This window comes from Poecilia reticulata, unplaced genomic scaffold, assembly GCF_000633615.1.
Source record: "Poecilia reticulata strain Guanapo unplaced genomic scaffold, Guppy_female_1.0+MT scaffold_571, whole genome shotgun sequence".
Classification (NCBI taxonomy): domain Eukaryota; kingdom Metazoa; phylum Chordata; class Actinopteri; order Cyprinodontiformes; family Poeciliidae; genus Poecilia; species Poecilia reticulata.
In genome coordinates, this window is record NW_007615326.1 from 1 (window position 1) to 11,665 (window position 11,665).

The 11,665-nt window shown below is 42.1% G+C and overlaps 1 protein-coding gene across 2 annotated transcripts; it reads left to right on the top strand.

The window, feature by feature from the left end:
* Nucleotides 1–176: 176 nt before the first annotated feature.
* Nucleotides 177–11,512, top strand: LOC103461081 (protein virilizer homolog). Of its 2 annotated transcripts, none has more exons than XM_008403406.2 (13): nt 177–266; nt 701–813; nt 2,287–2,373; nt 3,360–3,408; nt 3,489–3,651; nt 3,788–3,910; nt 5,358–5,603; nt 6,103–6,827; nt 7,265–7,402; nt 8,605–8,831; nt 9,294–9,821; nt 11,090–11,244; nt 11,326–11,512. In XM_008403406.2, exons 1-13 carry the CDS (start codon nt 204–206, stop codon nt 11,436–11,438), a joined length of 2,730 nt encoding a protein of 909 aa, XP_008401628.1. In that variant the 5' UTR covers nt 177–203; the 3' UTR covers nt 11,439–11,512. The 2 variants fall into 2 exon arrangements, with proteins under 2 accessions (XP_008401628.1, XP_008401629.1); XM_008403407.2 differs by having other exon boundaries at nt 5,358–5,573; nt 11,326–11,511.
* Nucleotides 11,513–11,665: the final 153 nt, after the last annotated feature.

Below are 11,665 nucleotides of genomic sequence, written 5' to 3' on the forward strand. Positions count from 1 at the left end.
ATTAATAATAATAATAATAATAATAATAATAATAATAATAATAATAATAATAATAATAATAATAATTTGGCTTATTTATTTCTATTTTACATTTAGTTACATTCGACTGTTTTTGTTTGTTTTGAGTCGCTGTTTGTTGATTTGCACCGGATGTATTTACTGTGCCGGAAGTTTTTCTTCTCCCGTCCCAAAGTGAGGAAGCTATGGCGGGGGACACCTCAACGGAGCTTCTTTTTCTCGATACATTTAAGCATCAAAGCGCTGAGGTAATTCTGACCTTTGCATCTCAGTTTTGTCCTCTGTATTTCCTTCAGAAAAGCACGCATGCAAAACTCATAGCGGTCTCATTTAGGACTTTTAGTGGAATGGTGCTCAACTTTGAAGCTAACGATGCTAACTTGGCTAACATTAGCACTTGTGTGTTTTTGCACATCTACCGGTCACAGTGGCTGCTTTTAAGTCGCGATTCTCAAAATACCTAACAAACTGTTGTGTCAACACTTTCCTTATATGTAACATGAACAAAATAGTCTTTTAACTTCAGGTAGTACATTTATTTTTCGTCCTGTAGTTTGTTTGCTGGTTACCTGACATGCTAATGCTAAAGTACAATAAAGAGCTAACCGTGTTTACACTAGATGATGCATTAGATGTCTGGTTTTTGCGATGCGGTGGATGACTGCTGTCCTGTGTTCTGCAGCTAACCAACGTGGATGTTGTGCGGTTTCCTTGCGGGGTTTTGATCACAGAGGTTCGGGTGATTCCTCCAGGGATCAAAGCTCACAGTAACTTACCCGACAACAGAGCATTTGGGTAAGAGCTGCTGCTTCACAACAGCCACCGGCTGAATAATTACTTATGTTTCCTGTTTTAAATGTGTATAGTCTAATCAGATATACAGTACCTTGCAGAAGTATCCGTCTAACGTTTTCCCTTTTTCAGTTTACAACCAAAAATTTTCATGTATTCCAATAGGGTTTTATGAGACGAATAACTGAACTTGAAGAGAAATAAAAAAATGTCTTTTAAAGTCTTTCAAATAAAAGTCTGTGAAGTGTGTCATGCATTTGTATTCAACCACTTGCCTTTAAAGGTCCTCTTTCTGCCAATAATAGGTCACCTTTGTTTAATTTAATCTGAGTATTAATTCAGTTGTGCTATAAATGCCTCAGAGGTTTATTTTAGAACAGCAGTGAAAAAACAGGATCAGCACTCTGGCCAACTCAGGGATAAAGCTAGGCAGAGGTCATATGGTCAAGTCCGGTTTTAAGAGGCAAACCTCTACATGGATTTAAATCTTCACATCACCCCAATTGAATCATTTGCAATTTGAAACTTGAAGTTGGCAGTATAATGCCGTTAAGATTCTTTTTCCAATCGAGATGTTTGGTTAAAGTTGATAGAAATATAGATGAAGCTACATAAGATGCAATCCTGTAGGGAAATTTATTTGAGACTGTGAAAGCCTTGAAACTGAGGCTCGTCTTTTAGCAGGAGGACCCTCAGCATAAAGTCAGAGCTGCCACAGTCGGTTCAGATCAAAGCAGATTCACGTTAAAATGGTTCAGTCAAAGTCCAGACATTGCAGAGAAGAACTGGTAAAACTTCCGGTCTCTATATGTGCAAAGTTGGAAGAGACATAGCACAAGAGATGTATAGCATAAGGACATGGACATACACAGATGTGTGAAATGAGAATCCTAAAGGTTCTAATGTAGCTTTCTGCTGTATTAAATTACAAAATGTGAAAAAGTTAAGGGGTTGTGAGTAGGCTGCCGGCCCACTGCAGATGTAGTTTCACTATTAAATATTCCCTGTGGGAAAGTTTGAAGATAATTGACATGTTTGGGGTGTGTTTGTATGCAAGAGAACATGTGTGAGTTGGTGCTGATTTCTGGTAGGAATGTTGAGCTGTTTGTGATCTATTATAACCAAATGTAATGACTAAGTTCTTAAGAATGAGGAAACTTCAACAAATGGGGGTTTGGCAGCTTTTAGTAAAACTCTGGTATGGATATATGTAGCCACTCGTTTTTCTTGATATTTTCGGAAAGTAGTTTTGGAGATTTTCTATTTTGGCCAGTACCTTTGCCATAAATTGCACCCCATCATTTTCTTTTACTGTAATAAGCTCAGATGTTACTGTACATGATTTATTATGTCTGTAGTCTATAGTAACAAAAACAGATAAGCCATTAAGTCAAATGTCAGGATGTTTAAGGATCAGCGGTAGCTGTCAGGGCAATAAGTTCAGAGGTCCTAACTGTGTGGTTACTGTATTTGCAGGGAGACGTCTCCTCACGCTTTTCAGTTGGAGCTGTTCTTCAACAATGTCACCAAACCCAACAGCCCCACCTTCCACAGGCTGGGCAGGTCAGGATTATTTCCACTCTCCCTTCTCTCATTTTGTCATCTTAAACCGTCTTGGACTCATTATCTGCATTTCCCGATCGCTTTAGATGGAAGAGTCCGTCCCACCTGTAGAACCAGTCACCGCAGCGTGTGGGACTGGTTTTCTTAGGACTGTTGTGCAGCCATCCTTAGTGCCGCGTCTTTGTTTGCTGCGTTGGCTAACCGGTCCATCCAGAAACCCAACCCCACCCACAGTGTATCTCAAAGTGACACAAAAATGTGAAGGTCTCATTGAAGCGAGAGCTGAAAAGGAATGTTTTTTTGTCTCGCCGTTTTATTCTGGCCGCGTAATAACCAAGGTGCGCACAGTGGCTCCGGAGCGTAAACATTCATGTAGCGTTGGCTTTTTGTGAGGCTTACTGAGACACGCCCACGTTATTATATGTCCTGGGAACATCAGCAGGACACGTTTGACTAACCTCTATGACAACTGTAGAAACATCGCCTCGGTATCTTCAGCAGATGCGACTGGGATGTTTTTAAATCAATGTTTTCTGGACTGTGACTCAGTTAGTTACTCATTGTTCACATTATCGTTATATTCACATACAAGATTTTTCTTCTCGGAATGTAGTTCTGTTCTGATCAGTTTGTCCAAAAACTATTTCTTCTTTTCTTCACTTCTCAGGAAGTGTGTTAGGTGTCATGATATCACAACCTTGAGTGAAATTTCCATGGTTTCATACTGTTTACACAAAAATCTCCCTAAAGGTAAAGCTCTTTGGCTCTGGTCAAAATTAAAAATGTTTTCCTGCTCCAGTCTGTCTGACTGAGGTGATTTATGTAACCCTCTTTAGCATTTACCTGAGCTTTCTGTATGAAGTCGGTATGTTTTTCCCCACCTTGTTGGCAGAGGTGTATTATCAATTGGGCAAATTAAAATGTGTTTCTGTGTTTTCTTTTTGTCATTTTATTTTAATCATTCATGTTTCTGGTTTTATCCACAGTTTGGAATATGATGAAAACAAGTCCATAGTCTTTAGGCCCAATGGAAAGGTGACAGATCAGTTATGAACCACATGATTTCTGTTCTCTGTGGTTGATTTGTGAATAATGATTTGACGCTCTGCATGCAGGTGAACACGGACGGGCTGGTGCTTCGCGGATGGTACACCAGCCTGACTTTGGCGGTCTACGGCACCGCCGAGCGTCCTCACGGACACAACCACGGTTCGCCTCCTCCACCGCCGCCGCCTCCACCGCAACAGCCAACTGGGCTCAAGCGAATTATCAAACAAGGTGGAGCCTCTAAGCCTCCAACTACTCTGATCTTTGCATCTGTTTCATGAAAGAATTTATATTTCTGTTCTCTTAAACTTGTATATATTTTTTTTGCATGCTAAATGTTTCTGTGTTTATGTTTTTGTTTTTAAAGAATGGGAAAAAGATGACCAGTATAACGGCAGCCCGCCCAGACCAGCACCCCGAGGGCCTCGTACTCCGCCTGGACCTCCACCCCCAGATGATGATGAGGAGGAGCAGCAAGTTCCTATGGCAGGTGAGATCTGAGCTGCTGGATCAGTTTTATACACGTTCATTTAAAGTATACAAATGAATACTTTTGCAGAAATGTATTATAAAAAATATACACGCTTTTTTTTTGCATTTTATCACATTAGTACAATTGCACAATAATTATTGTATTGGTACTCCTGTTAAACATTCCTGCTAAAAACCCAAGGAGCTGGTTAAACCACCACAACAGCATACATATTAATGCAGATACCTCATAGCTGCGATTACAGGCATTTCTGTGTATTTGCTGTCCTTGAACGCAGCATGGCGAACAGTAAAACACTCCCTCTACTCATCTGGAATGATGCTTGCTCTTTTTTATTGGGTGTAATTAAGTTGGGGCGTAATTTTTCTGACTGATCAGATTTTTCAGCTCAAATCCAGTGACAGTCACAATTTGGCTAATAGGAGAAGAAGAAGAAGAAAAAGAGGGTGTGTTTTACTGCTTGTCGTGCTGCGTTCATGATACTAAAGATAAAGGGGAATGCGGCTATGATCAGAGCTACATGTTTTGTTGATTAATATGTGCACTGCTGTGATTGCTTAGTATGGTCTATAGGGTTTTTTGACAGAAATATGACGGCACAGTTATATGTTTTAGATAGGGAAGCAAGTTATCGGTTAATCTGAAGTTGATTCATCTCATCGAGCAACTAATGATTAATTGACAAGTGTTAATTTTCTTAAGAACCTGAGTTTTCTCTTCTGTCAGACAGGCTGATTGTCTTTCCATAATATAAAGGGCTACATTTTTCAGAATATTCTGGATTTATATGTCAAACAGAACTGCTTTAAGTGCATTTTGCATCAAACACTGGACTCTGTTTTGGATCGTTTCTCTTTCTCATTCAGACCGCCATCTCTATTCCTGTACCAACTGGTTCTTTTTATGGAAGACCAGTGGCGCCGTGTTGTGGATGGTGGCCAAACTACAACACTGATTTTAATTTAAAAAGCCATTTATCTGGGGTGCACCGATTTATCTGTGCCAATTTCCTTAATTTTGGGAGATCGGTGATCAGCCGATTTTTACATGTGAAGCCGATCTTATCCATCGATGTTATCAACCTCGGCAAAGGTCTAAAAATCACCCACTGTGTTTTTCTTTTCTCCCGTGAGAGAAGTTTGACTGACAAACCGGCCGACCGGGTCATGTCCGCACATTTACAGTTAAGAATAGTTAATTGTTGCCAACTCAGGAACTTTCTTGATATATTGAACAACATTTCAGACAAAAAAATGGTATCGGCCAAAATCGGAATCGGTAAGTTAGGCTTTTTAAAAGATGATCAGTAATCAGCCATCGGCCAGAAAACTGCAATCGGTGCACCCCTACATTAATCAACTATTCATTGTAAGTTGTTGATTTTTTATTTATTTATTTTTTTGCATCTTTAGCCAAACTATATTTTGTGCCGTCTGTTTTTCAGTGGGCGTGGTCAAAGACGAACCGAGCCAGGGCCGTGACGACTACCTAGAACCCGTGTCGCCCGAGCGTTCGCTGCCCGCCGACGAGCCTTTCTCCGACGCTGAACAAGAGGAGGAAGGGGAAGAGGAGGAGGAGGAGGAAGAGCAGGAGGAGGAAGAAGCACGGACCGAGGGGAGCGTCCCAGAGGAGGAGGAAGAAGAGGAGGATGAGGATGAGGGTGAGGACGAGGAGGAGGAGATGGAGGAAGGTAGGGGAGTTCTTGCGTGGGAGTGGGATAATCCACCCTCCCAAATGGACACCCGGAACCCCGCTCTGCCAGCCTTTGGGCTCTGCGTCCGTTTTGTTGGACGCCGCTTCGGCGGCGGCGGCGGCGCTGCGGGGAAAGGTTCCGTTTGGGACTGAGCAACAACTTGAGTGTTTGCTCAGGCATGCTGCGTCCATCTGCAACCGCTGGATGGAGCGTCGAGCTCCTTTCGGGAAGGCTTGTTGGTTGACCTTGAGATGCAGCCGCGTGGAAGTCTTCCTGATGCTTCCTCTCAGTCGGGGCTGCGCATGTGCTTCAGTCGCATCATGCATGCCAAAACTAACCCTGCATGCTGGGGAGATGCTGCCATCAGGAAGTAGCTTCGTGAGTGTATGCAGCCGTGTTTGATAGAGGGGCCAAGCCGTTTTTTGTTGACCGCGCTCATGTTTACACAAACGTTTAATAGATTATTGCTGAACTTTTTGCCCGTCTTTTTGCCCAGGTGATGACGGCTATGAGCAGATTTCCAGTGATGAGGACGACTTGGACAACGGTAGCTTCAAGCTGCCCACCTTCGACATCGACTACACGCCCGAAGACCTCGCCTCCGTCCCTCCCGTCCAGTACGATCCATACGAACGAGAACTCAAACCGCTCGTCTACTTCACGCCACCTTACAAGACTCGCTTCGACACCCAGCTGGAGAAAACCAGCGTAGAGGAGCCCAGAGATGCCTGTGGGACAGAAGGAGCGGCTGGGGGAGAGGAGGCCGAGGCCGTCGCTCAACTAAAGGAGCTACTGGCCGGTAGCGGTGAGGACAGAGACGCTCGATGGGTCACCGCTCTGGAGGAAGCTCCTGGACTCCTCAACAAAGGTTTAGCTTATCTAATCAAACAAGGAGAAGCCGAGGAGCCTGTTCGCGTTTTAGTCCTGTGGACTCTCCAGGCTCTGAGCATGGAGATCGCGCTCACGCAGCCGATCGCGCTGAACCTCAGACAATTAAAAGCCGGCGCAAAGCTGGCGTCCTGCCTGGCCGAGTGTCCGCAGGGCCTGGCAGAGCTGCTGCGTGAAGGCGCCCTGAACGTGCTGCTGGAGCTGCTGCATGCTGACCACGTTTCCTCCACCCTGAAGCTCAGCATCCTCAGAGCTCTGGACGCTCTCATTGGTGCCCCCGCAGGAGTCGAGGCGTTTCTGCAGGCTGGGAATTCAGAGAAGAGTGGCTATCAGGTTAGCGTGGTCTTTAAAGTAGCTTCTCTGACTTTTTGAAACCATTTTTATTTGTTACTGATGAACACATGGATAAGTAAAAGCTAAAAATGCAACATTTTTCTTTACACATTTCCAAGTCATGTGTATAAAGTGTGTATGAGAGAAACATTTAAAAACATAACATTTAGTTTTATTTTAATTGACTTGTCCCCACTGCAGACACACCATAAGATTTTAATAACAGTAATAAATTATATAATGATTGATTGGAGTTGCCTTTTTTTAGTTAATCTGTATTGCTTTGTCTCACCTTAAAATGTTTAAAAACTACTTGAATTTTACCGCGGGTAAAATATACAAACCCTTTTCAGAAATTGCTGATGTAAATTGACATGTTTAAATTTCCGGTTCTGGAACAAAATGTATTTTGACATTAATGTTGATTTGCTTCTCAGCGTCTGGTGCAGCTGTTCCTGCGTGAAGAAACCGTCCGGGTGATAAATGCAGGAAACGCCATTTTACAGAAAAGCCACATGTATGAGGTGCTTCTCAGCCTCCAACATGCAGCCGCAGCGTGGAGCGAACCTCAGCAGGTGACGGCACACACTCTGTCCCAGTCTGAGAGAAACAGATTTGAACTTTGTGAACATGTAGAAATGAATTTGTCCTTTAAATGTGTCTTTATACTTCCAGCTGAATCGATATGGAGAAGTCAATTATGAAAGAAGTTGTAAAATTTAGAGTAATATGTAGTAGCTGTTTATCTTTGTCAGGAAATCTGGGAATGATTCTGTTTATATCTTTTTAAAATATTGAACTTATTTTAAAACTAAATCTTTCCATATGTTTTGCTTTTTTTCTAAATCGCAGTTTTTAGCACCAGCTTCGGTACTTTTAGATGTTTTTTCCTTTGGTGGAATTATCTCCAAATATGCTGTAGTACCCTGGTCCGCCACTAGGTGGAGTCAAAGTTCATAATAACTACAATAATATTTCAAAGGAATAAGGATCAGCGTGCTAGGCTCAAGATTCGCTGAAAATATTTGTAGTTCATGCTTTCTTTCACACAGTTTCATTAGTTTTATTTAAGATTCAGTTTGTTTTCAAAGTTCACCAAGTGTTGGTTCTTTATTTAATCTTTTATTAGCTTAAAAGTCATCCATGATCAGATTTTTTTCTTCTCTTCTAACAAGCATGTTTTTGTCCAGATTTAAGTTTCTTTGCCAAGTTTCTAGTAAAGTTTGAACAATTTTTAGCATTTTTGCAATTAAGCCCAGTGAGGATTATTTTTTTGTTCTGTTCAACTTAAATCATTCACACAAGAAATTCACACCAGAAATGCAATTTCTCAAGGTTTTTTACACTTTGCAATAATTGTTTTTATGATTCAACTACACTACATGTAGACCTTCCCATCTTTGGTTTAAAGACACCCGTCTTATTGTAGAGTCATCACGTAGAACACAGGTGTCAAACTCCAGTCCTGGAGGGCCACTGCCCTGCAACTTTTAGATGTGCCTCTGCTGCACCACACCTGAATAGAATTAGGTAATTAGCAAGGCTCTGGAGAACTGATCTACACAAGAAGGAGGTAATTAGGCCATTTCATTCCAGTGTTTTGTAGCTGTGGCACATCTAAAAACTGCAAGACAGTGGCCCTTGAGGGCTGGAGTTTGACACCCCTGACGTAGAGTGTAACGATTCTAATCAGATTAAACTCATAACCACAAATTCTGAACCTAAAACGTCAGAATTTGGTTAAAATTGATCGTATAGAACTGTCTCTGATCCTCAGGAGGAGATGGAGGATGCTGAGAGTCCCATGGAGGAGGAGCCATCACTGAGCTCTGCCCCCGTTAGCGAGGCCGAGCTCGAAAGGCTTGCTGGGGTTTTGGAAGAGCTTCATCACCTGCTGGAGACGGCCCCTCACTGCATGGTGCAGCCCCCTGGGAAAGCGTTCCCAACTACGGCCAGAATAACCGGACCGCCAGAGAGGGACAACCCTTACCCAACCCTGTACAGGTACAAACATCATATTGGATTGTTTGAATATGATGAATATTTATAATTCCTAATGGCTCAATGACTTATTGATCTGTTTTTTTATATTTTATTTGTTAAACAACTTTTCTTTTTTTTTTTGTTAAATTACTGTTTTGTTGTTGAAGCAGTCGGGTGTATAAAGGTGTTTGTGTGAGAGGGACATTTGAAAACATAAAACATTGCTAAATTTTAGTTTTTATGTTGTCATTGCTGTAGAATGTACTGTTATTAATGATTGTTATTAATAACAGTAACAGATTATATATAATATAATAATGAACATAAACACTTTTAGGTCATTTGCGTTATTTTTATGTCCAGAGTGTGATGCTGGAGAAGTTGAAAACTTGAATCCTATCGAGGGGAAATGTGCATAAACTCTGCGGTTAGCTTCAAGATGATCTTTGGATAATCTGTGATATTTATTTGCATCGTCTTCAGGTACATGCACGCGTGTCATTTCCTGGAGAGCACAATCGTGGTTCTGTCAGCGGCCGCTGCAGCCGGACACGTCGGGGTCACTCAGGCCATCAAAGAGCTCCTCCGCTTCCTGTCGCTCACGCAGCCCGGTCTGCTCTACCTCCTGGCTCAGGCCGCGCCCACAAACCTCCTGCTGCGTCTGCTGGCGTCGGTGGCAGAGTCTGAGGGCGAGGAGAGCCCGCCGGCGGCAGGGGAGGGGGCCCTCACGGGGCCGGGCTTCGGCGAAGAAGGGTTTTGCGTGTGGCTGATGCAGGCTCTCCACTCGCTGCAAGGTGTGTCCGAACTCATGAGCCACGTGGCTGCAGGGGGCGAAGGAGGGGCGGGCCTGGAGGAAGGGGACAACTCTGAGGTCCTGGCCACGCTCCACGCGCTGTACCTGATGACGTTCACGCAGACGGGCCGCAGCGCCGTGGCTCACGTTCTGAGCCTAGAGAGCAACCTGTCCTGCCTCGTCGCTCTGCTGCAGCACCACAGCAAGGAGGCACAGGGGTATGGCTGTGTTCGCCTCAGAGAGGCACCAATCAGGCGTCAGGATCCACCAGGTCATCCTTGATTGGACTCAGATCAGTGACCAGCTGATTAGGGCTGCAACTGATGATTATTTCAGTAATCGGTTAATCAGTTGTTCTGACGATTCATCAGTTAATTGGCACATTCTGCAGATCTTTCATTTAGCCACTGAAGCTTATTTTCTACCATTTTTGTAGAAAATATTGTAGGAATTCTGTGTGTTTTAGATATTTGAAAAATTCAAATAAACATTTTTTAGATAATAAATTAACAGAATCTTACCAAGTATTTTTGTCTAGTTTCTAGCAAACTTGAAATAAGACAAAACTACCTGACAAGTAACTTTTTAGCAAGATATAGATGTTTCTTTTAAGGAAGTAATTCCTTAACATTGATGAAAAAGTTCTTCTATTGGCAGATTATTAAACTTATAATGACGTTTTTCCCACATTATAAGTTAATTTGTCTGCCAATAGAACAAAAACTTTTTCATCAATGTTAAGGAATCATTTACTTAAAACAAGCTTTTATATCTTGCAGAAAAGTCACTTTTAACTTAGTTTGTCTTATTTCAAGTGTAATAAAACATGTGCAGTCAAAACTGGACTCTTGAATAGTTCTGGTTGGAACATATTTGCAGGCAAAGGAGGTTTTCTAAAATTTGAAGTGTAAAATATACATCCTTTTGGTTCAGTTTTGAATTAATTACTGCCCTGACTGTGTTGTTTTTTCAGTAAATTACCTTTTTTGAGTCTGTATACTATAGTTAAGGGTTATTTCATTACTAACTTAGTTGACAATTATTTCAGTCATCCATTAATCACAGTTAATCCAAATAACCGTTTCATCTCTACAGCTGATAAAATACTGTAATATCCGATTTTGTTAAATATATTAAATATTAAAACTCTCAGATTTTGGCCTTAAACACATCAACCAACGTCATCTGCTCTGATGTTATTATTTGTGTTTAACAAACAAATAAATCAAAAGTTAAGACATAAATCAGGGTGATGTTGTAATACCTTTGTGTTTTATTGGATTTGAAATTAAGATGTCAAAAAAACCCTGCAGCACCATTTCTGTGTTTGAGTTCTCAGAAAAGCAAAACTCAAAATGGGTCACAATTGAAATCCTCGGGTAAGACCTTAAAGAAACCAGCCTGATTGGTGCATCTCCTCTTTACTTTCTCATTGTTTCTTTGAGTCCTTTTAGGTTTAACTTTTATTGTCTGTTTTTCCTTTTAGTGAGGCCAAATCTCGCAAAGCGGTGACGTACAACTATGCTTGTATGTTGGTGTTAATGGTGGTGCAGACGTCTAATGAGCTGCGGATGATGGAGCAGTATGCTGCTCCGCTGCTCACCGTCTCCAAAGCAGATGACACGAATGCCAAGCTGCAGGGTAAATGTCACCGCTGTTACAGTCATCTAGTGTTGGAGAAGGTTTTTAGTATCTGATTATCTGTGTTTTTATGTTCTGTAGAGCTTAGTAAGTGGTTGGAGCCTCTGGAGAAACTTCGCTTTGAGATCAGCAGCGTTCCGACTCTCATCAACTACATCAAGCAGGTAAAGGTTTTCACATCAGTGCAACTTTAACTGAAGATGTTTTTGTTGTTTTAATTTGTTTTGAAGGATTTTTATGTTGGGCTGCACATTGGTGCATTTGGTAGAGCTGTTGCCTTGCAGCAAGAAGGTTCTGGGTTCGATTCCCGGCCCGGGTCTTTCTGCATGGAGTTTGCATGTTCTCCCTGTGCATGCGTGGGTTTTCTCCGGGTACTCTGGTTTCCTCCCACAGTCCAAGAACATGACTGTCAGGTTAATTG

Coding starts and splice junctions, on each gene's coding strand:
- LOC103461081 (XM_008403406.2), top strand. CDS start 204: ATGGCGGGGGACACCTCAACGGAGCTTCTTTTTCTCGATACATTTAAG. Junction 814..2,286: donor CCCGACAACAGAGCATTTGG/GTAAGAGCTGCT, acceptor CTGTATTTGCAG/GGAGACGTCTCCTCACGCTT. Junction 3,409..3,488: donor TCTTTAGGCCCAATGGAAAG/GTGACAGATCAG, acceptor CTCTGCATGCAG/GTGAACACGGACGGGCTGGT.